General features: G+C 55.5%; 1 gene segment (V, D, J or C); it reads left to right on the top strand.

Moving 5' to 3' along the window:
• LOC100971589 (immunoglobulin epsilon heavy chain-like) overlaps positions 1-21600 on the top strand; it is a 394860-nt gene extending 373260 nt beyond the window's left edge. The window contains 4 exon segments of the C gene segment in view: positions 19939-20247; positions 20455-20775; positions 20862-21185; positions 21269-21600. Coding sequence covers positions 19939-20247; positions 20455-20775; positions 20862-21185; positions 21269-21600 — 1286 coding nt within the window.
• Positions 21601-23703: the final 2103 nt, after the last annotated feature.

Here is a 23703-nt window from a genome sequence, read left to right as displayed (position 1 = left end):
GGTTCAGGCTGGCCAGGCAGAGCCACAGGGAGGGCCTTCCAGAACCAACCATGGTCCAAAGCGAGAGGTGGGTGTCAGATCTGTGTGCGTCAGCTGAGGACCACAGCGGGGCGGCTCGCACGGCAGACATGGATCCTCCCAGGCCTAGAGACCAGGAATCTGAGATCAGGATGCAGGCAGGGCTGGTTTCTCTCAAGCCCTCTCTCCTTGGCTTGTAGACACCGTCTCCTCCCTGGTCCTCCATGGCCATCCCTCTGTGTGCCCGTGTCCTAAGCTTCTTTTCTTAGAACACACATCGGGTTAGATTAGTGACCCCATATGAACTGAATGACCTCTGCAAAGACCCCATCTCCAAATAGTCACATTGTGAGGCCAGGGATTAAGACTTCAATATATGAATTTGTAGGGGCCACAATTTAACGCATCACAGTCCAGACTCTGGCCCCCAAAATTCATGTTCTTCTCACATGCAAAATACATTCATCCTGTCTCAGCATCCCCCTGGGCACTAGATCATGTAGCAAGGACGGATTTTCAACAGAAATAACTATGGCAACAGAAGAAAGAGTCCGGCATCACCTGGACTCACCTTCATCTGTGCAGAGGCCACAGCCTTGTAAAGGGAGGTGGTAGGGGGAGCAGGGAGGGTGCTCGGGGCTCAGTCGTCGGGGAAGGGAAAAGTTGCCCAGCGCTGGTCAGCGTCCCTGGGATGGGGCCTGCTGTGTCAGTGCCGGCCACTGTTGAGGTCAGGATTCTGTCCTCCCAGAGCCTGGAAACACAGGCCCCATCCTTCCCAAAGGGGACACTTCAGGGAGTGGCTCTCAGGTCCCGAGAAAGACCCTCCTGGGTCACAGGAAATGCACAGACATTGGGAACGGAGAGAACGACATGTGGTTGCAGCCCTCTCAGCAGACACCCTGAGAAAGGGAGGTCAGGGTTGGTCCAAACGGTCAGTTCTGGTGCACAGAGCTTTCTCAGGCAGGTGTTGATGCGGCAGGGGTCGGCCTAGTGGTACGGCCAGAAGCTGTTAGAAACTGTTAGTGTCTGCTCAAGTCTTTATAAGCCAAGGTTGAGGCCGAGTGGAGAGGCTCCAAGGAGCCTGGCTGGAACTCAGTCAATGACAGGGTCTTGTTACTGCAGTGGCTGTGGTGGCTGCAGTGGCTGGGCTGGGAAATGCCGTCGGAGTTGCCTGTGGCAGGAGAGAGACAGTCTCACCCAGGAAAGAGGAGTGGTTGGATTCGTTTGTGTGGCATTGAGCAGCTGGAGCTTCACCAAACACAGAGTTGGGGATGAAATCCCCAGACTCCAGGCCCTGCCGTGCCATGGGAGGGCTCGCCGCTGGAGGGTGGGCTCCAGGGGGCCTGGCCTGAACTGGGTGCTGAAGCCCAGCCCTTTAACTCTCAGGACACACTGCTGCAGCCCCGCGGGGGGTGAGGGAGGCAGCACCTGGGGTGCAGGGCGGGCAGCTGCTGCATCACCGGCTCTATCCCAAGCCCAAGGACGGCATCCCAGAGATGCAGGAGAGCTTTGTCCAGAGAAGGTGCCAGCCCTCAGGGACCCTGCTGGACAGGTCTCCACCCTCTGCCCTTCAAGGGGCCCTACGGGCCTCCGGGTGCTCTGTTGGGGTGGGCTCCAGTCCACTGTCTGAGGATGGACGGCCTGGCCAGGATAAGGAAAGGAAACCCAGGGTGGTGCTGGGCTCTGGGTCATTCCGTGCACTGAGCAGGCTGAGTTGGGAAGAAGCAGATGCTTCCTGCAGCTCCTGCCCACTGCAGGGCCTGGCGCCTGGACCAGGTTCCCCTGGGGAAATTGGGCCCCTCCCTGAGCCACCCGGGGCCCACCGCCCCCTTTCCACCTGGGACCGAGCATCCTCCAGAGGGTCAGCCTTCCTGCGGGAACACCATGCCCAGCCCCAGGACCCTCCCTCAACTCTCCACCAAGGCTGCACTGTGGGCGGCCCCTGCACATACCCCAGCAGTCCGTGCTGTGATGTAACATGACATGGTGTGACGTGGCGTGATGTCTCTGGTGTGACGTGGATGTCATGTGGCGTGATGTGACAGGACACGGTGTGATGTTGCATGATGTGGTATGACAGTGTGATATCCGAGGGGTGATGTGATGTGGTGTGACGTGGTGTAATGTCCCTGGTGTGAGGTGGTGTTGGACATGGTGGGATGTGGTGTGACAGAGTGTGACATCCCTTGTGTGATGTGGTGTGACAGAGCATGACATCCCTGGTGTGAGGTGATGTGACAGAGTGTGATGGGTATGACATCCATGGTATGATGAGGTATAATATGAAATGATGTGGAATGGTGTGACATGATGTGATATCATGGGAAACGGTGTGATATCCCTGGTGTGATGTGGTGTGATGAAGTGTAACAGGCTGTGACATAGTATGATATGGTGTGGCATGTGACGTGGTGTGACATGTGATGTGGTGTGATGGGGTGTGACATCTGTGGTGTGACATGATGTGACGTGTGACGTGCTGTGACAGGGTGCCACATCCTTGGTGTGATGTGATGCGGTGTGACACGGTGTGATGTGGCAGGATGGGGTGTGGGAGGGTACGACATCCCTAGTGTGATGATGAGTTTCATGCTGTGATGTGGCGTGACATCCCTGGCGTGACATAGTGTGATGTGGTGTGACATGGTGTGACATTCCTGGTGTGACTCTTCTGTTGTGACATTTGTGGTCAGCCCAGCATACAGAGGTCTCTGTGGTCAAGGGAAGGGGGAGAATGGAACCATCTGAGCATGTTGACCTGGAGGAACTGGTGGCCCTTGAGTCCACGAAGCCCACCCTGCCAGGTGCCCCTGCCCCACGTGACCCAAGTGGGCTTGCAGAGCAGCAAGCAGGACTCTGGTTAGACAGGAGGAAGGACCTGCCACCACGTGGCCTTGTGAGGAGACAGAGCGAGGCTGTGACCTCGGCATCCGCCCAGCACAGGGTGCTGTTGAAGCTCCTCCTGTCCTCTCAGCAGGGGTCCCAGAGCAAGGCCCGAGGCAGGCTGAAGAGAGGGGCAGAGGGAGGATGCTGGGGAGGCAGGGGTGAGGGGAGTGAGAGCCCAGGTTTCAGCTGAGCCCCTGCACAGGGAAGGAGCCTAGCTGAACACCCATCTCCCCACACGCTCCCAACCCTGCCTCTGCTCGAACACCTCCCAGAAGGCACCTCGACCCCTCTGACACCCACACTCAGCAAGAGGTATGGTGTCCCCACCGAGTCCAGCCAGCGAGGGCTGGCACAGCCATGCCTGTGCCCACCACTCCCATGGCCAAGCTCCCTGCTAACATGGCAGGACAGGGCCAGGCCTGGAGGAGACAGAACATCAGTCCCGTGGGGAAGCTCCCTGCTCACACGGCAGGGCCAGGCCTGGAGGAGACAGAACACCTCGTCTGACATGGTACTCAGGCTGCACATGCCTGCCACACGACAATGCCTGCCACGCGTGGGGGCCACGCGACAATGCCTGCCACACACGGGGGCCACGCGACAATGCCTGCCACACACGGGGGCCATGCGACAATGCCTGACATGCACGGGGGCCACGCGACAATGCCTGCCACGCATGGGGGCCCACGCGACAATGCCTGACACGCATGGGGGCCACGCGACAATGCCTGCCACGCATGGGGGCCACGTGGCACACACGTGTACTCACACGGTCCTCACACAGTGACACACGCACTTGTGACCCCAGCACCCACCCAGTGCACTCATGCACGGGCTCCCCAGGTGGGTCACAGCTTCAGGCCTTAAGCTACTCCATGTGCCAGGCCCTTCACCCACATTCCCATCCCCTGTGCCAGCTGTTGAGCCACACCGTCTTCTCTGTGGATCCCTCCCAGCCCACTCAGCACAATCGACATGCTCTCTCCTGTCCAGCAACTGCACTGGCATCTTCCCCTCAGAATCCACGTCTGGCCATCTCCCAGGAAACCCGGACCACCACGGGCAGGGACCACCTTCCTCACTGTCCACATGGACCACCCCACACCTGACCCCAGATGCAGTCACACTACGTCCTGCTTCAATATTGAAAAGGGGAAAAGCTGGAGGAGGGGAAAGATGAAAGAGAAAAAAGCAAGACGGGAGGGTCACATTCTTGTGAGGCTTTGATTAGAGCTCACTGATCCCCCACGTTGCATGAAAAGGAGGGGTGGAGGGAGCAATTACGCATTCACCTTGTGCTCAGTAAATCTGCACTTTATAAGAAAATAAACAGAGTAGAGGAAGAAGTCAAATATGCATTCGTCTCAGGGGCAGGAGGGACCATTTCTTGTCTCATTTTGTCCCATGTCATGAAGACCGGGCTGTTAATTTATATTGTCAGGGTGAGGGAGGCCACCTGGGTAGACCTGGCCTATCTGCTGCTGCTCTCAGTTTAGAAACAAAAGGAAAGGCATGACTTTCTTTTTTTTTTTTTTTTTTTTCATGACTCAGCTTCCCACCTCAACGGTTCTTTTTGCCATAGTGAGTTTAGGGTCCTGAGATTTTATTTTCCTTTCACAATGGTCAAGATCGCACCCTCAGTATTCAGGAGAGCTGGTCCAACCCAGACCCCTGCCGTCACTGGACGCTTTTCAAATACATGCTGCAGTCTCTGACACTCTCTCACCATCGTAGAAACTGAGGCCTTGGTGAGCCTGCAGCCCCTGCTCATGGGGACAATGCAGGCTGAAACCCGCATTTCTGACCCCAAAGCTCCTGTTCCTTTCACTCACCCCCACACCAGCTCTTTGAGTCCAGAGCTTTGTCCTTGCCTGAGTCCTACCCTCAGGGACAGGGGCCCAACCCAGACACCAACACATCATACCCTGAGAGGGTGCCAGGAGCCCAGAGATGTTTGGAGAGCACAGAAGCCCTGCAAGCTCTGTGGAGATGCTGCACATTTCTCTATTCAACAGATACTCACCAGGTGGCCAGCGGCAGAGATGCCACATGGCATGGAGCTCGCCTTGGCCAACAGGACAGGTGTGGGGTTGGGAGGCCTTCCCAGGGCACTCCTTGAAGCAGAGCTGTGGGGAAAAGTTGGGGCCAACCTCAGATCTCCCCATCAACACCGGGTCTCCTGCCCTCCCAGGCCACAGAAAACTAAGCTCCCTGGATACTGAGGCGGGGTGGGGCCATGAGGGAGAAGAAATCACGAGTTAAAAGATCATTTTTTAAAATTATTATGATCAGGACTCACATAAACATATGACGACACATTTCAGAGACGCTCTTTATCTCATTAACTAAGGTGTTGCAACCAGTTCAAAGTGTAATTCTAAGTACTACACTTACATAATTGATTCAGGAATGCTAAAAGGAGTTCACAGATACATGCAAAACTGGCCTTTTCCCTGGAAGATGAGAAGCAATTCATTGTCCTTCCAAAGATGAGAACTTGGATTTCTCCCAACTCAAAGAGTTTTTGCATTGCTATCAATTATGTACAACTTAGAGCAGTGGTCCCCAACATTTTTGGCACCAGGAACCAGTTCCATGGAAGACAATTTTTCCACAGACCAGGATCAGGGGATGGCTTGGGGACAAAGCTGTTCCACCTCAGATCATTACGCATTAGGGTGTCATGAGGAGTGTGCAACTTAGATCCCGGGAATGTGCGGCTCACAATAGGGTTCGCTCCTATGAGAATCTAATGCTGCCACTGATCTGATGGGAGGTGGAGCTCGGGCAGGAATGCTCACACACCCCTCACCTCCTGCTCTGTGGCCCAGTTCCTAACAGGCCATGAACTGGTTCCAGTGCATGACCCAGGGGTTGGGGACCCCTGGCTTGTAGAAGTGTAAAATAGTTCAAAGGAAATAAAAGATGCAGAGCTCCATAGAATGAAATAACCTGGAAGAGCGTACAAGATGATGCCTTGCTTTCCATGGAAGTAATCATTTGGTCCATTTCAGTTTTTCTCAATGTTTCCTATAAACATATATAACTGACTGACACAAACAGATCCATAATATAAAGAAGACCCCTGTAAACCAATGAGAAAAAAAATCAAATAATCCAACGAGGAATAGGCAAGAGAATTGAACAGATGTTTTACAGAAGATATCCAAATAGCCACTAAACATATGAAAAGGTGTTGAACCACACTAGTCAACAGGGAAATGAAAATGAAAAACCACATGAGAGAAAGCAGTTCTGATTCCAATAATGCTGGAGCAGCTAATATCAGACTAGCCCTTTGGCAGAAGGCAATTATAAACACTGGAAAGGCTGTAAGCACACACAACACCCACACACACCAATTGCAGGCACTGGAACATGACCAGAAGTAGGCAAACATTACTAAGGATTATTCCCTGAAATATTGGTCTGAAGTCACACCCCCGGGCATGTAATGGGTGCAGCTAGAGTTCAAGCAGGAAACTGCAGTCCTCCTGGTGAGGAGTGGGATGCAGGGCTACATTTTCAGAGCAGCTCGAAATGAAGAGAAGATGTCCGTAAAGGAGAAGGTCACCAAAGGGAAACCCCAAAACCTGCAGGTAAACTCCACTGAAACCTATGGCTGATCCCTTAGGTGTGCATGGGTAGGGAAAACTCCAAAGGGTCCAGCAGAAAGCAGCACCTGTAAGGTCAAGAGAACTGAGATTGCAGCTACTGCCAACTGCCAGGCAGACAGACTTGGGAGTTTGAGTCAACTCAAGCTAACTGCTTGCTAACATGAAAAAAACAATTAATGCTTTGCTAAGGAAGACTGCAAATCCCATAGCCTGTACACATGTTATCAACAACATCAGGTGCACATCCAAAATTACCAGGTATGCAAAGAAATATGAAAATGTGATCCATAGTTAAAAGAAAAAGGGATCAATGGAGATCAACTCCAAGATGACCTAGATGCAGATACAGTTATCAGACAAGGACTTTAAAGAAGTTATGTTAAATATGTTCAAAGACTTAAAGGAAAATATGGTTATCATGAGTGACTAGATGAGGTATCTCTATAAAAAACTGAAAATAGTTACAAGAACCAAATGAAAATTCTAGAACTAAAAGTATGATTCTGAAATGAAAAACATTTGGCCAGGCCCAGTGGCTCATACCTGTAATCCTAGCACTTTGGGGGCCCAACAAGGAAGTATCACTTGATCTCAGGAGTTTGAGACCAGCCTGGGCAACGTGGTGAAACCCCATCTCTATTTTATTAAAAAAGAAAAGAAAGAGAAAAACATTACCCAAGTTTAATAACAGATTGGAGAAGACAAAAGAAGGAACTGAAAACTTAAAGATGCATCAATAGAATATATCAATTATTTTTAATCCAATCCAAAGGAAAGAGAGAAAAATACTAAAAAATGAAAAGAGACTCATCCTGCTGGACAAGGCGAAGCATTATAAAACATGTGAAACTGGAGTCCAGAGGGGGATGTAATACTTCCATGGGAAAGGTCAACCTTAAGCTATATGCAAATGTACCTGCATAGGTTGGTGTGGTGGGCTGATGGCATCTCCCTGGCCAAATGTATGCCCACTTGGAACCTCAGAATATGACCTTATTTGGAAATAGGGTCTCTACAAATCAGGTTAAGGACTTGAGATGATATCATACAAAATTTTGGGTGGATCCAAGTCCAAAGACTGCTGTCCTCATAAGAGGAGAGGACACAGACACACATGGAGGTAAGCCATATGATGAAAAAGGAGAAGATGAGGGGTGTGTCAGGAGCCACCTGTGTTTGTCCATTTGCATTACTGTAAAGAAATACCTGAGGCTGAGTAACTTATAAAGGAAAGAGGTTGAATTGGCTCACAGTTCTGCAGGCTGTATAGGAAGCATGGCACCAGCATCTGCTTCTGGTGAGGACCTCAGGAAACTTACAATCACAGCAGAAGGTGAAGGGAGAGCAGGTATGCCACATGGCAAGAATGGGAGCAAGAGGCTGAGGGGGGCCCCAGACTTAAACAACTAGACTGTGTGTGAGCTGACTGGGGGAGAATTCACTCATCACCAAGGGGAAGATGCTAAATCATTCATGAGGGATCTTCCCCCTTGATCTAATCACCTCCTAGAGGCCCCACTTCCAACACTGGGAGTCATATTACAACATGAGATTTGGAGGGGACAAATATATAAACCATATCCTTCCACCCCTGGCCCTCCAAATCTCATGTCCTTCTCATGTTGCAAAATACAATCATGCCTTCTCAACAGTCCCCCAAAGTCTTACCTCATTCCAGAATCAACACAAAATTCCCAAGTCCCAAGTCTCATCTGAAGATGAGTCCCTTCCACCTATCAGCCTATGAAATCAAAGACAAATTGACTCCCAAAATACAATGAGAGTGCAGACATTGGGTAAACATTCCCATTCCACAAGGGAGAAGTTGGCAAAAAGAAAGGATCTACATGTCCCATACAGGTCAGAAATCCAGCAGGGCAGTTATTAAATCTTAAAGCTCCAAGGTAATCTCCTTTGACTTCATGTCCCATATCCAGGGCACACTGGTGCAGGGGGTGGGTTCCCAAGGCCTTGGACAACTCTACCCTTGTGGCTTTGGAGGATGTTGCCCCTGTGGCTTCTCTCACACGATAGAGTTGAGTGCCTGTGGCTTTTCCAGATTCAGGGTGCAAGCTACCAGTGGATCTACCATTCTGGGGTCTGGAGGACAGTGGCCCCCTTCCCACAGCTCCACTAGGCAGTGCCCTGGTGGGGACATTATATGGGGGTTCAACCCACATTCTCTTTGGCACTGCTCTAGTAGAGGTTCTCTGTGAGGGCTCCATGCTGACAGGAGGCTTCTGTCTGGGCACCTAGGCTTTCTCATACATTTCTGAAATCTAGAGGGAAGATGCCAAGCCTCCTTCACTCTTGCATTCTGGAGGCCTACAGGCTTAACACCAGATGGAAGTCATCAAACCAAGCTTCCTTCACTCTTGCATTCTGGGAGCCTACAGGCTTAACACCAGATGGAAGTCGCCAAGGCTTATAGTGGCTTGCGCTCTCCAAAGAAGCAGCCTAAGCTATACTTGGGGCCCTTTGAGCCAAGGCTGGAGCCAGAGGAGCCAGGATGTGGAGAGCAGTGTCCCAAGGCTGCACAGGCAGCAGTGGCCATGGGCATGGCCCACAAAACCATCCTTTCCCTCTTGGCCTCTGGGCCTGTGATGGGAAAGACCACCTCAGAGATTTCCAAAATGCCTTCAAGGCCTTCTTCCCTTTGTTCTGGATATGAGCACTTAGCTCCCTTTTAGTTATGCTAATCTCTCTAGCAACTGGCTGCTCCATAGCCTACTTATATTTGTCTCCTGAAAATCCCTTTTCTTTTCTACCATATGGCCAGGCTGTGAATTTTCCAAATTTTTTATGCTCTGCTTCCCTTTGTTGATGAAAAAAGCCAAACTCTATAAAACACTTGATAAGACTGATTCTGAGCCACATCTGAGAGCCATGAACTGTGGCACAGCCTCAAAATGTCCTGAGAACACCTGTGCAAGGTGGTTGGGTTGCGGCCTGCTTTTATGTTTTAGGGAGACATCAGACATCAATCAATACATGTAAAGTATACATTAGTTTGGTTTGGAATGGCAGGACAATTCAAAGTGGGGAATTCCAAATCATAGGTGGATTTGAAGATTTTCTGATTGGCAATTGGCTGAAAAAGTTAAATTATCTAAAAAGTTGAAGTCAGCAAAAAGCAATGTTTAAGATAAGGGGGTTGTGGAAGCCAAGGTTCTTGTTATGTAGACGAAGCCTCCACGTTCCAGAGAGAAGAGATGGTCAATGTCTCTTATCAGAACCTAAAAGGTGCCAGACTCTTGGATAAATCTCTCCTGAATCAGGAAGAGACCTGGAAAGGGAAAAAGATTCTCGACGGAATATACATTTCCTCCACAAGAGACGGCTTTGCAGGGCCCTTCCAAAATGTGTCAGAGAAACATATTCTGGCATAAAATACTTTAATTTCCTTCCATGCCTGCCACCTGTCATGTGATGCTATACCAGAGTCAGGTTGGGATTTGATATCTTATTGCTACAAAGAGTCTGCTTTGTCAGTCTTAAGCTCCCTGTTTTAATGTTAACACTGGTCAGCTGAGCCTAAGCTCCAACAGGGAGAGGGTATAGTGAGGGAGTCCAAACCACCCTCCCCTTCCTGTCATGGCCTGAACTGGTTTTCCAGGTTTCTTTGGAATCCCCTTGGATTAGCATTTTATTTTCTCGTTTGCACCTTTTAAATATCAGTTCCAACTTTAAGTCATTCCTTTGCTCCCATATCTTACCCTAGACTGTTAGAAGCAACCAGGTCACCCCTTAGAAACATCTGCTTAGAAATGTCTTCCACAGATCCCCTAAGTCATCACTCTTAAGGTCAAACTTCCACAGATCCCTAGGGCATGAACACAAGGCAGCCAAGTTGTTTCTTAGGATTTAACAAGGGTGACCTTTACTCCAGTTCCCAATAAGTTCCTCATTTCCATCTGAGATTTCATCAGCCTGGCTTTCACAGTCCATATGTCTATCAGCATTTTGGTGACAACTATTTAATCAGTCTCTAAGAAATTCCAAACTTTCCCTCATCTTCCTGTCTTCTTCTGAGTCCTCCAAATTCTTCTAACCTCTCTGCCTGTTACCTAATTCCAAAGCTGCTTCCACATTTTCAGGTATCTTTATAGCAATGTTCCACTCCTCAATACCAATGTTCTGAGTTAGTCTATTTGTGTTACTAGAAAAAAAAAAAAAAAAACATGAATCTGGTCATTTATAAAGAAAAGAGGTTTGCACCAGGCACTGTGGCTCATACGTGTAATCCTAGCAATTTGGGAGGCCAAAGCAGGAGGATCACTTAAGCTCAGAAGTTGGAGACCACCCTGGGCAACATAGTGAGAACTTGTCTTGAAAAGACAAGAAGAAGGGAAGGGTAGGGGAGAGCAGAAGGGCAGGGCAGAAGGGAAGGGCAGGGAAGGCAGAAGAGAAGGAAGGAAGGGAGGTTTAATTAGTTCATATTTCTGCAGGCCATTCTGGAAACATGGCCCTGGCATCTGCTTCTGGCAAGGCCTCAGGGAGATTGCAATGACGGCAGAAGGCGAAGGGGGAGCAGGCATGTCACATGGCAAGAGGGAGCAAGAGAAGAGAAGTGACACATCCCAGACTTTTAAACAACCAGCTGTCACAGGGACTAACTGAGGGAGAAGTCACTCATCACCTGGGGGATGGTGCTAAGCCATTCATGAGGGGTCCAGCCCCATGATCTAATCACCTCCCACCAGGCCCACCTCCAACACTGGGAATCACATCTCAACATGAAATTTGCAGAGACACACATCCAAACTATTGCACCACAGGAAGCTGGAAGAGGTGGAGGGTCCTCCCCTGGAGCACTCAGAGACAGCCACCAACACCTTGATCTCAGATTCCTGACTTCCAGAACTCTGAAAAAATTTTTGTTGTTTTAAGCCACATTTGTGATATTTTGTTACGGCAGCCACAGCACGGATATAGCTGGTAACAGAGTTCTTTAGCCTCCAAAATACAAGCCTGGGGTAAGTAACTATTGAATTTGGCCACATGGAAATCAGGAAGAATGTAATAAGCATCATCGATGGACAGGATGACCTGGGAGATCGTGGCAAGCTTAAAGCTAATTGGAAGTTGGCAACCAAAAAATCCTGTCTTGCAAATTGCCAGGAAATTGCCAAGAAAACCTTTAGAAAACATGGTTAAAGATGGAGAAACCCGGATGACTCCCTGGTTTCTGAAGAGGTGCTTAGGCATTGAAGTGAGACTGACGAGACTTCACACTGTACCCTTCAGAAGGGCAGACACTCACGAGATCATCAACCACGGCTCCCTCGCTGGGAGGCAGACACAGAGCTGGAGGCGGCAGCCACAAACTAGGTGGGCAGAGAGGCGTCAGCATCGGGACTTGCGGGAGGTCCTGGGAAGGAACAGGCAGCGGTGGGGCCTGGACAGCCCTGGGAAAGGAAGTTACTTGGAGGAGACCAGGGGCTTGCATTTGGGCCAAAACCAAGGACAAGAGATCAGCTGGTCCCAGGGAACTCTGGAGCCCAGCACCCCACCACGGGTGCAGGGGCCTGACAACTCAACAGAGGGCTGTGGGCACCAGGCACCAGCCTTTGGGGGGTCTGAAGGCTGCTGCCCAGCCACACATGTCCTGGTTCTGAACAAAGGGTTCAAGACACACCTGCAAACCTACCCTTCTGAGAGCAGCCTCTTAGCCTCAGCTGGTATTGGCCCCTGGTCACCCCACATGCCCCGACAGTGGGGCCTGGCCTCAGAAAGGGGCCCCTCCATTTGTACTTTCTATCTGATCCTTGACACAGTGCTAACACCAAAGACCAAACCCGAATCTTGGTTCACATACTCTGCAAAGAAATGACTAAGACTAGTTCTTCCGGAGGTCAGTTTTAGAACATGTTTATTCTGACTTAATTCTGCCTTATCTCTGTGCACCAAGAAAACTATCTGCACATCTGTAGTAAAATGTGAAGGTACCTTCATTTTATTTGTATACTAAACTTTTAAGAAATACCTCACTTTTTAAAACTTGGTTTTGTGTTTTGTATGCTTATAATATTTTCCATAATAGATCATTTTAATGACGAACGCTGAGTCTTCTGACAGAATGCAGATCAATGGATTCCTAGCCATCAGGGAGGCGTTGATTGCAAAGGGGCCTGGTGGAATTTTTGGAGAGATTCTACATCTTCTTGCAACTGTTCATCTGGATTACGGTGGTGGTTGCATGAGTGTGCATTTGTTGAAACTCACATGTCACAGGATGGATTATACTGAATGTAAACTACACTTGCGTAAATATGACTTTTGAAACTTTAAAAAGTTGGGGGATGGTTCACTGCCCCGGCTCGAAGCCCCCTGGCCACGCTGCCTGGCCAGCCCACCCCCATCCCTGCCAGCGCTTGCCTCCAGCGTCCCAACAGCCTCCTGACTCCCTGGGCTGCTCTAAACCCTCAGGAGCGCAGCCATCCGGGATCAGCTGGATGGAGATGGGGAGCCCGAGACTCGTGCCACACCACGTCCTCCCGCCCCCACCAGCCACACGCAGACGTCAAAGCAGCCCTGTCCTCGCACGCGCTGCTCCCACCCACTCTGGCAGGGCCATTCCAGGGCTGAGGTAGGAAGGCAGATGCTCCCCCTGCCCCCAGACTCAAGCATTCCTGCACACACCCCCAGCACACACACACACTCCCATGCACACACTGACACACACAGGTGTGTGCAGCTGAGACACAGCCCGTTCCCAGGCAGTCCAGCCCCCATCACTGAGGGAAAGGGGCAGCACCGTGGGGCCACAGGAGTGGCAGCTGGACACAGAGCCAGGCGCTGGCGAAGGCCCAGGCCACTGAGGCGGGCTGCCGGCATGGCTGGGCATGAAGGCCAGAAGAGGGCAGGAGGGGCTGGGGGCACTGTGCCTATTGGGCCTAGGTGGGCACACGCCGGGAAGGAGAGGAACAGCCCGGCCCCTCAGACAGGAAGGGGTGGGGGCAGCGGCCATTTCTGGAGGCCAGGGCAGGGCCAGCACCCCAAGGAAAAGCAGAGCAGGGTGAGAACGGACATGGGGCTCAGAGCTGAGCAAGCCTGCTGGGCCCCAGGAGGGAGACACAGACGACCGGGGATCTCAAGGCTGGCAGAGGCCAGAGATGGAGCCCCAGCTGGGATGCCATCCTCCTTCCTGGGGGCCCACCCTGCCTGGCCCCTGCAGCCCAGCACAGCTTGGGGCATTGGATAGAACCGGGAGAGAGCCGACCAGGCACTGAGGCCCCTGCCCCAAATGCCCACAGCCTGGGGAAAATGAGCAGGTACATGGGAGGGGCAAGTGGAGCCCCAGGCACACCCACACAGTGCACACAGCCTCACCAGGGCCCGGGAAGTGAAGGAACAGGAGGCTCACCGCCCCTGCTGTGGTTTCTCTCAGAATCATGGGTCCTTCCAGGGAACTCAGCATTTTCCCCTCAGCGTCCCACACGGCACCTTTCTCCAGGGCCACAAGCAGGGCATGGGGGCCTTGGACAGCCTGGGAACACTCACCCCCAGCCTGCGTTCCCTGAGCCTCACATCATAGCCCTCCAGGGCCCTGGCAGCCAGCAGCCCTTCTGGTGTCTTCCACACGTGGTGAGCATCTCTCTGAGGGCACCAGGCCCGACAGCCCCTCTCCCTCCATAGGACAACCAGCCCTGGGCACCCAGGGTCCCAGGGGCAGGTCCCAGTGTCTCCCTCCCCAAAGATTCTATATAACCCACCCCTCCCCAGTGGCCACTCCATGCATACTGGCCTCCAGGGGACAGGCAGGCCAACGGTGTGAAGGAAATTATCTCGCTCAGAGCAGAGCACTGGGTGCAACCAGGGACGAATGCCATGGGCGCCTCCAGGAAGGCCACCGAGCCCGAGCCCGGCCTTCTCCATGTGCCCACGCCCACCCATGGCATAGACGGGGCACAGTGTCCCCAGCCTCCAGCAGCTTCAAGGACCTTGCAGAGCCACCAGCCACCTCCGCACAGCTCCCTGCCAGCCCCCAGCCAGGCCCCAGCCTTCATGTGCTCGCCTTGAGGAGCAGCCCAGCTTGGGACCCCCGGCTGCAGGACAGTGACCTGGGAGTGAGTACAAGGTGAGGCCACCACTCAGGGTGCCAGCTCCAAGCGGGTCACGGGACGAGGGCTGCGGCCATCAGGAGGCCCTGCACACACGTCTGGCACACGCGGCCCCCGAGGGCCAGTTCACCTCAGTGCGCCTCATTCTCCTGCACAAAAGCGCCCCCACCCTTTCTTCACAAGGCTTTCGTGGAAGCAGAGGCGTCGATGCCCAGTACCCTCTCCCTTTCCCAGGCAACGGGACCCCAAGTTTGCTGACTGGGACCACCAAGCCACGCATGCATCAAGAGTGAGAGTCCAGGACCTAGGCAGGGGCCCTGGGGTTGGGCCTGAGAGAGAAGAGAACCTCCCCCAGCACTCGATGTGCGTCCATAGTGAAGGAGCCTCACCTGAGCCCCCGCTGTTGCTCAATCGACTTCCCAAGAACAGAGAGAAAAGGGAACTTCCAGGGCGGCCCGGGCCTCCGGGGGTTCCCACCCCATTTTTAGCTGAAAGCACTGAGGCAGAGCTCCCCCTACCCAGGCTCCACTGCCCGGCACAGAAATAACAACCACGGTTACTGATCATCTGGGAGCTGTCCAGGAACCCGACAGGGAGCCGGACGGGCCACACCAGCCACAGGCACCAAATGGACAACCCGGCGCTTCAGGTATCCCAGCCCACCAGGAGCCCCAATCGAGGGGCCGGCCCAGGCAGCAGTGAGGGAGAGGCTGCCTGGGCCCCTGACAGCGAGGGGACTCCTGGGCCACCCTCACAGCATCAACCAAGCTTCTTGGTCACTGCGTGGACTCCAGACGTCCCTTCCCTGCATGGGGACACAGGAAAGCTAGAAACAGCCTAACGCTGACCTGGAGAAGGCAGGGGGCTGGGAATCTTGGCTGGGCCCAAGATCAAGAAGGTCAGAGACCCCACGCTGGGCAGGGCTAGGCTGGGTGCAGACTGCCTGCCACCCCTAGGACAGGGACAGCCAACCCAGAGCCGGGAGGGAGGGTGGGGAGGCGGCAGCAGGGAGCTGTCCTGAGCTCCACTGCGCAACTGGCTGATCTTGGCAAGTCCGAGCTGGGTGGACTGAGGGGGGCTTGGCTGAGTGGACTAGACTGAGACAGGCCTAACAGACTGAGTTGAGGCGAGCTGGGTGGGCTGAGAGGGCTACCCTGTCCCTTAGAGGACAGGTGGCCAAGCAGGGCTGTCGTGAGCCAGGGCAATCGGGGCTGGCCTGGGCCAGGTGGGTTTAGCTGAGTTGAATGAGTGGACTGGGTAGAGGGAAATGAGCCAGGCTCAGCTGAGCTAGGCTTGAGCTGGGTTATCCTAAGCCCTAAGGTGGACTGAGCTGGGCTGAGCTGGACTTATCTGGGGGGCAGGGCTAAGTCAGGCTGAGCTGAGGTGGCCTGCCCTGGGTGGTCCAGGACTGAGTTAAGCTGAATTAGGCTGACCTGGACTTGACTGGACTTGGTTGAAATAAGCTGGGCCGACACAGGAGTAGGGACAAGCTACAGTTCTCTACTTAGGATAAAATGGGTGCTCATGGACTATCCTGGCTGAACAAGACCAAGCTGGGGTATTACCTGCTGAGCTTACCTGACCCGGCCTGAGTTCAGCAGGGCTGCACTGAGCTGGACAGACCTGAGCCAAGCTTAGCTGGTTGGGCTGAGTAAACTGGGCTAAGCTAAATGGGATTGAGCTGAGGAGGGCTAGGCTGGGTGAGAGACCTGATGACGGACAGGGTTAAAAGCTGGAGTGAGCAGGGCTTAAATTATTGAACTAAATTGGGCTGAGGTGATCTGAATTTAGCTGGGATGAGCTGGGCTGGGCTGAACTGTGCCAAAGTGAACTGGGCTAAACTAGGCTCGCCTGAGTGGACTCAGCTGGGTTGGTCTCAACTGGGTTCAGCTGGGCTGGACTGGGCTAGACTAAACTGGGTTCAGCTGGGCTGGGCTGGACTACACTGGGTTCAGCTGGGCTGAGCTGGGCTGGACTAAACTGGGTTCAGCTGGGCTGGGCTGGGCTGGAATAAACTGGGTTCAGCTGAACTGGGCTGGGCTGGACTAAACTGGATTCAGCTGGGCTGGGCTGGGCTAGACTACACTGGGTTCAGCTGGACTGAGCCAAGCTGAACTGGACTAATGTGGCCTGGACTGGCCTGAGCTGTGATTGGAAGACCTGGGCTGAGCTGGACAGACCTGAGCCAAGCTTAGCTGGTTGGGCTGAGTAAACTGGGCTGAGCTAAATGGGATTGAGCTGAGGAGGGCTAGGCTGGGTGAGAGACCTGATGACGGACAGGGTTAAAAGCTGGAGTGAGCAGGGCTTAAATTATTGAACTAAATTGGGCTGAGGTGATCTGAATTTAGCTGGGATGAGCTGGGCTGGGCTGAACTGTGCCAAAGTGAACTGGGCTAAACTAGGCTCGCCTGAGTGGACTCAGCTGGGTTGGTCTCAACTGGGTTCAGCTGAGCTGGGCTGGGCTAGACTAAATTGGGTTCAGCTGAGCTGGGCTAGACTAAACTGGGTTCAGCTGAACTGGGCTGGGCTAGACTAAACTGGGTTCAGCTGAACTGGGCTGGGCTAGACTAAACTGTTCAGCGGGGCTGGGCTGGGCTGGGCTAGACTAAACTGGGTTCAGCTGAACTGGGCTGGGCTAGACTAAACTGGGTTCACCTGGGCTAGGCTGGGCTGGGCTAGACTAAACTGGGTTCAGCTGGGCTGGGCTGGGCTAGACTAAACTGGGTTCAGCTGAACTGGGCTGGGCTAGACTAAACTGGGTTCAACTGGACTGAGCCAAGCTGAACTGGACTAAGGTGGCCTGGCCTGAGCTGTGATTGGAAGCAGGGCTGAGCTGAGCTGAGTTGGGCTGAGCTGGACAGACCTGAGCCAAGCTTAGCTGGTTGAGCTAAGCTGGGCTGAGCTAAATTGGGTTGACCTGGGGAGGGCTAGGCTGGGTGAAGGAGCTGAGATGGACAGGGTTAGAAGCTGGACTGAGCTGGGCTTAATTGCTGAACTGAGTTGAGCTGGGCTGAGCTAGACTGGGCTTAGCTGGGATGAGCTGATCTGGGCTGGGCCTAACTGAACGGTCCCAAAGTGAACTGGTCTGAACTAGGCTAGCCCTGAGTGGGCTGGGCTGGGCCAACCTAGGTTCAGCTGTGGTCATATGGGCTGGGCCAGGCTAAGGTGAACTGAACTGAGCTGAGCTGTGCCAAACTGGGTTCAGCTGGGCTGGGCTGGGCTGGACTGACCAGAACTGAACCTGGCTGGGCTGGGCTGAGCTAGGTTAGACTGGGGCAGGCTGGGCTGGGTTGGGCTGGGTTGGGCTGGGCTGCTCTAGGCTGGGCTAAGCTAAGCTAAGCTAAGCTAACCTAACCTAACCTGGGTTCAGCTGGCCTAGGTTGGGCTGGGTTGGGCTAAACTGGGTTCAGCTGAGATATGCTAATATGGGCTGGGCTGGGTCAGGTTGACGTTAACTGAACTGGGCTGACCTGGGCTGACCTGGGCTGAGCTCAACTGAGTTCACATGGGCTGGGCTGGGCTGGCCTGGCCTAAACTGGGTTGGGCTGGGCTGGGCCAACTGGACTGAGGTGGATGGAGCTGGGCTGAGCTGGCCTGGCCCGGCCTGAGCTGTGATTGGAAGACCTGGGCTGAGCTGGACAGACCTGAGCCAAGCTTAGCTGGTTGGGCTGACTAAGCTGGTTTGGGCTAAACTGGGTTGAGCTGGGGAGGACTAGGCTGGGTGAGTGACCTCAGATGGACAGGGTTATAAGAAGCTGGAGTGAGCTGGGCTTGGATTATTGAACCGAATTGGGTTGGGGTGATTTAAACTGAGTTCTGCTGGGATAAGCTGATCTACGCTGGGCTGAACTGAGCAGAGCTGAACCTAGCTGGGCTGGGCTAAACTGGGCTAGCCTGAGTGGGCTGAACTGGGCTGCTGGGCTGGACTGGGTAAGCTGGGCTGAGCTGGGTTGGGTGGAAATGGGCTGAGCTGAGCTAGGCTAAACTGGGTTTGGCTGGGCTGGGCTGGGCTGGGCTGGGCTGGGTTCAGCTGAGCTGGGTTGGGTTAGACTGGGTCAAACTGGTTCAGCTGAGATGGGCTGATATGAGCTGGGCTGGGCCAGGCTGAGCTCAGCTAAACTGGGCAGTGCTGGACTGGGCTGAGCTAGACTGGGCTGAGCTAGACTAAACTGTATTCAGCTGGGCTGGCCTGGCCTCGGCTAAACTGGGTTCAGCTGGGCTGGGCTGAGCAGGTGTGAGCAGGATTAGTTGAGCTGGTCGTAACTGGATTTAACTAGCTAGGCTAGGCTTAACTGACTAAGCTGATCTGGACTGTATTCATCTGGGTGAAGCTGGGGTGAGGTAGCTACTTTAGGTCCAGCTTTGCTGAGCTAAACTGGACCGGGCTAAATTGATCTAGACTGACCATTCTCACCTGGCTAAGAGGAGCTGAGTCAGAAGCAAGCTGGTTGAGCTGGCTGGACTGAAATAAGAGTTTGCTGCCTGCAAGGGGAGGTCCTGGGCTGACCTGGGCCAGGCTGAACCAGGCTGGCTTAGAGTGAACTTCAGAGGGCGACTCCCCCGGTAGGCCAGTCTCAGCTGAACTTGGCTGTCCCGGTGGGCAGAGCGGGGCTGGATACTGTGATTTTGGGGGTACCTAGAGCAGACTTCAAGACCAAGCTAAACTGGGCTCCAGGGGCAGGATGGGCTGGGGACTTGGGACTCCAGGCCAGGGGCGAAGGGCCACGCTGTACAGACCGCACTATCTGGGCCAGGGTTCTGTGGTGGGAGGGACTGACTGCCTGGGGCATCAGGGCAAGTCTTCCCACCCTCCCCTAGAGGTCAGGGTGGGCAGAGCACCATGGGGGTCTGGCAGGTCAGGTGAGGGCTGCTGTGATGGGGAGATCCAGGCTTGGCACTCAAGAGCCCGAGGAGCTGAGACCACAGCCTCGGGGGGTTGGGGTCAGGGTTGGAGGGCAGGCAGACCATCCACCATGACCCCAGAGAGAGTTTGAAGGGGGAGGGCTCTGGGGTCCCAGGCCCCATGGGGTCCCCGGGCTTCAGCCTAGGGACATGGCCCAGTGCCTCTGCTCCTGAGTGTCCACCCTGCAGCACTTGCGGGGGGAGGCTGGGGTCATCCTGGAGGCACCCCCCTTCCTGAGCCCAGCCTGAGGATAGTGGCTGAGCAACAGCCTCTGGTGGGGGAATGGGGGCCCTGGGAGGCGCCCTGGGCCTGGGGATTGTGGGGGAAAAGGCCCAGAATGAGCCTGGCCATCTGGATCCCTGCCACGGGGTCCCCAGCTCCCCCATCCAGGCCCCCCAGGCCTGATGGGCGCTGGCCTGAGGCTGGCACTGACTAGGTTCTGTCCTCACAGCCCCCACACGGAGCCCATCCCTCTTCCCCTTGACCCGCTGCTGCAAAAACATTCCCTCCAATGCCACCTCCGTGACGCTGGGCTGCCTGGCCACGGGCTACTTCCCGGAGCCGGTGATGGTGACCTGGGACGCAGGCTCCCTCAACGGGACAACTATGACCTTACCAGCCACCACCCTCACGCCCTCTGGTCACTATGCCACCATCAGCTTGCTGACCGTCTCGGGTGCGTGGGCCAAGCAGATGTTCACCTGCCGTGTGGCACACACTCCATCGTCCACAGACTGGGTGGACAACAAAACCTTCAGCGGTAAGAGAGGGCCAAGCTCAGAGACCACAGTTCCCAGGAGTGCCAGGCTGAGGGCTGGCAGAGTGGGCAGGGGTTGAGGGGGTGGGTGGGCTCAAACGTGGGAACACCCAGCATGCCTGGGGACCCGGGCCAGGACGTGGGGGCAAGAGGAGGGCACACAGAGCTGAGGGAGGCCAACAACCCTCATGACCACCAGCTCTCCCCCAGTCTGCTCCAGGGACTTCACCACGCCCACCGTGAAGATCTTACAGTCGTCCTGTGACGGCGGCGGGCACTTCCCCCCGACCATCCAGCTCCTGTGCCTCGTCTCTGGGTACACCCCAGGGACTATCAACATCACCTGGCTGGAGGACGGGCAGGTCATGGACGTGGACTTGTCCACCGCCTCTACCACGCAGGAGGGTGAGCTGGCCTCCACACAAAGCGAGCTCACCCTCAGCCAGAAGCACTGGCTGTCGGACCGCACCTACACCTGCCAGGTCACCTATCAAGGTGGCACCTTTGAGGACAGCACCAAGAAGTGTGCAGGTACGTTCCCACCTGCCCTGGTGGCCGCCACGGAGGCCAGAGAAGAGGGGCGGGTGGGCCTCACACAGCCCTCCGGTGTACCACAGATTCCAACCCGAGAGGGGTGAGCGCCTACCTAAGCCGGCCCAGCCCGTTCGACCTGTTCATCCGCAAGTCGCCCACGATCACCTGTCTGGTGGTGGACCTGGCACCCAGCAAGGGGACCGTGAACCTGACCTGGTCCCGGGCCAGTGGGAAGCCTGTGAACCACTCCACCAGAAAGCAGGAGAAGCAGCGCAACGGCACGTTAACCGTCACGTCCACCCTGCCGGTGGGCACCCGAGACTGGATCGAGGGGGAGACCTACCAGTGCAGGGTGACCCACCCCCACCTGCCCAGGGCCCTCGTGCGGTCCACGACCAAGACCAGCGGTGAGCCACGGGCAGGCCGGGGTCGTGGGGGGAGGGAGGGAGCGAGTGAGCGGGGCCTGGGCTGACCCCACGTCTGGCCACAGGCCCGCGTGCTGCCCCGGAAGTCTATGCGTTTGCGACGCCGGAGGGGCCGGGGAGCCGGGACAAGCGCACCCTCGCCTGCCTGATCCAGAACTTCATGCCTGAGGACATCTCGGTGCAGTGGCTGCACAACGAGGTGCAGCTCCCGGACGCCCGGCACAGCACAACGCAGCCCCGCAAGACCAAGGGCTCCGGCTTCTTCGTCTTCAGCCGCCTGGAGGTGACCAGGGCCGAATGGGAGCAGAAAGATGAGTTCATCTGCCGTGCAGTCCATGAGGCAGCGAGCCCCTCACAGACCGTCCAGCGAACGGTGTCTGTAAATCCCGGTAAATGACATACTCCTGCCTCCCTCCCTCCCAGGGCTCCGTCCAGCTGTGCAGTGGGGAGGGCTGGCCAGACCTTCTGTCCACTGTTGCAACGACCCCAGGAAGCTACCCCCAATAAACAGTGCCTGCTCAGAGCCCCGGGTACACCCGTTCTTGGGAGCGGGCAGGGATGTGGGCAGGTGCATCTTGGTACAGAGGAATGGGCCCCCCAGGAGGGGCAGTGGGAGGAGGTGGGCAGGGCTGAGTCCCCCCAGGAGAGGTGGTGGGAGGAGGTGGGCAGGGCTGAGGTGCCACTCATCCATCTGCCTTTGTGTCAGGGTTATTTGTCAAACAGCGTATCTGCAGGGACTCATCACAGCTACCCCGGGCCCTCTCTGCCCCCACTCTGGGTCTACCCCCTCCAAGGAGTCCAAAGACCCAGGGGAGGTCCTCAGGAAAGGGGCAAGGGAGCCCCCACAGCCATCTCTCTTGGGGGCTTGGCTTCTACCCCCCTGGACAGGAGCCCCTGCACCCCCAGGTGTAGATGGGCACACAGGCCCCTCCAGGTGGAAAAACAGCCCTAAGTGAAACCCCCACACAGACACACACGACCCGACAGCCCTCCCTCAAGTCTGTGCCACTGGCGTTCGCCTCTCTGCCTTGTCCCGCCTTGCCGAGTCCTGGCCCCAGCACCGGGGCCAGTGGAGCCGAGCCCACTCACACCCCGCAGCCTCCGCCACCCTGCCCTGTGGGCACACCAGGCCCAGGTCAGCAGCCAGGCCCCCTCTCCTACTGCCCCCCACCGCCCCTTGGTCCATCCTGAATCGGCCCCCAGGGGATCGCCAGCCTCACACACCCAGTCTTGCCCACTCATGCCTCACTCAAGGCACAGCTGTGCACACACTAGGCCCCATAGCAACTCCACAGCACCCTGTACCACCACCAGGGCGCCATAGACACCCCACACATGGTCACGCGTGGCCCACACTCTGCCTCCCACGCTGCCTCCAGCCAGGCTACTGCCAAGCCCTTCCTCTGAGCCATACCTGGGCCGCTGGATCCCAGAGAGAAATGGAGAGGCCCTCACGTGGTGTCCTCCAGTCCAACCCTCCCTGTCACCCTGTCAGCAGCACCCCACAGCCAAACACAGGATGGATGCATGGGCTCCGTCCCCCACTCACCCACACCGGAACCCCAGAGCAGGCTACATGCCCCTCACAGACCTCAAACCCACATGTGCATCTGACGCCCCAGATCCAAACGCTCCCCCACGGTCATGCACACCAAGGGCACAGCACCCACCAAATCCACACGGAAACACGGGCACCGGGCACCCCATGAGCACAAAGCCCCTCCATGTCTGAAGACACAGTCCCTGCACACCATCACAGCCATACATTCAGCTTCACTCTCACGTCCCAGCCCACCTGCACCCAGCTCCGGGCCTGGAGCAGCAGAAAAAGGTGTGAGGGCCCGAGGCCGGACCTGCACCTGCTGATGACCCGGGACCAGCAGGCAGCTCACGGTGTTGGGGAAGGGAGTGGAGGGGACCCAGGGCAGGAGACAGAGGGACCAGGCTGGTGGGCGGGGCCGGGCCGGGGTAGGGCCAGGAGGCAGCTCTGGACACCCACAGGCCTGGGCTCATAGTCCACACCAGGACAGCCCCTCAGAGCACCCATGCAGTGAGTCCCAGGTCTTGGGAGCCAGGCCACGGAGCTCACGCATCCTTCCGAGGGCCCTGAGTGAGGCGGCCACTCCTGTGCCAAGGGGTTGGGTCCTTCTCTGGGGAGGGGTGGGGTCTAGAGAGGCGGAGTGGAGGTAACCAGAGGTCAGGAGAGAAGCCGTAAGGAACAGAGGGAAAATGGGGCCAGAGTGGGGGCCCAGGGACGAGAGGTCAGGAGTGGTCCGCCTAGCCCTGGGCCGTTGACTGACTCGGGACCTGGGTCCCCACCCTCAGGGCTGGCTGGCGGCTCTGCGCAGTCCCAGAGGGCCCCGGATAGGGTGCTCTGCCACTCCGGACAGCAGCAGGGACTGCTGAGAGCAGCAAGGGGCTCTGTCCCCCACCCCCGCTGCCACTGTGGAGCCGGGAGGGCTGACTGGCCAGGTCCCCCAGAGCTGGACGTGTGCGTGGA

Source organism: Pan paniscus, chromosome 15 (genome assembly GCF_029289425.2).
Source record: "Pan paniscus chromosome 15, NHGRI_mPanPan1-v2.0_pri, whole genome shotgun sequence".
Taxonomy (NCBI): Eukaryota; Metazoa; Chordata; class Mammalia; order Primates; family Hominidae; genus Pan; species Pan paniscus.
This window is presented reverse-complemented; position numbering and strand designations above follow the sequence as displayed.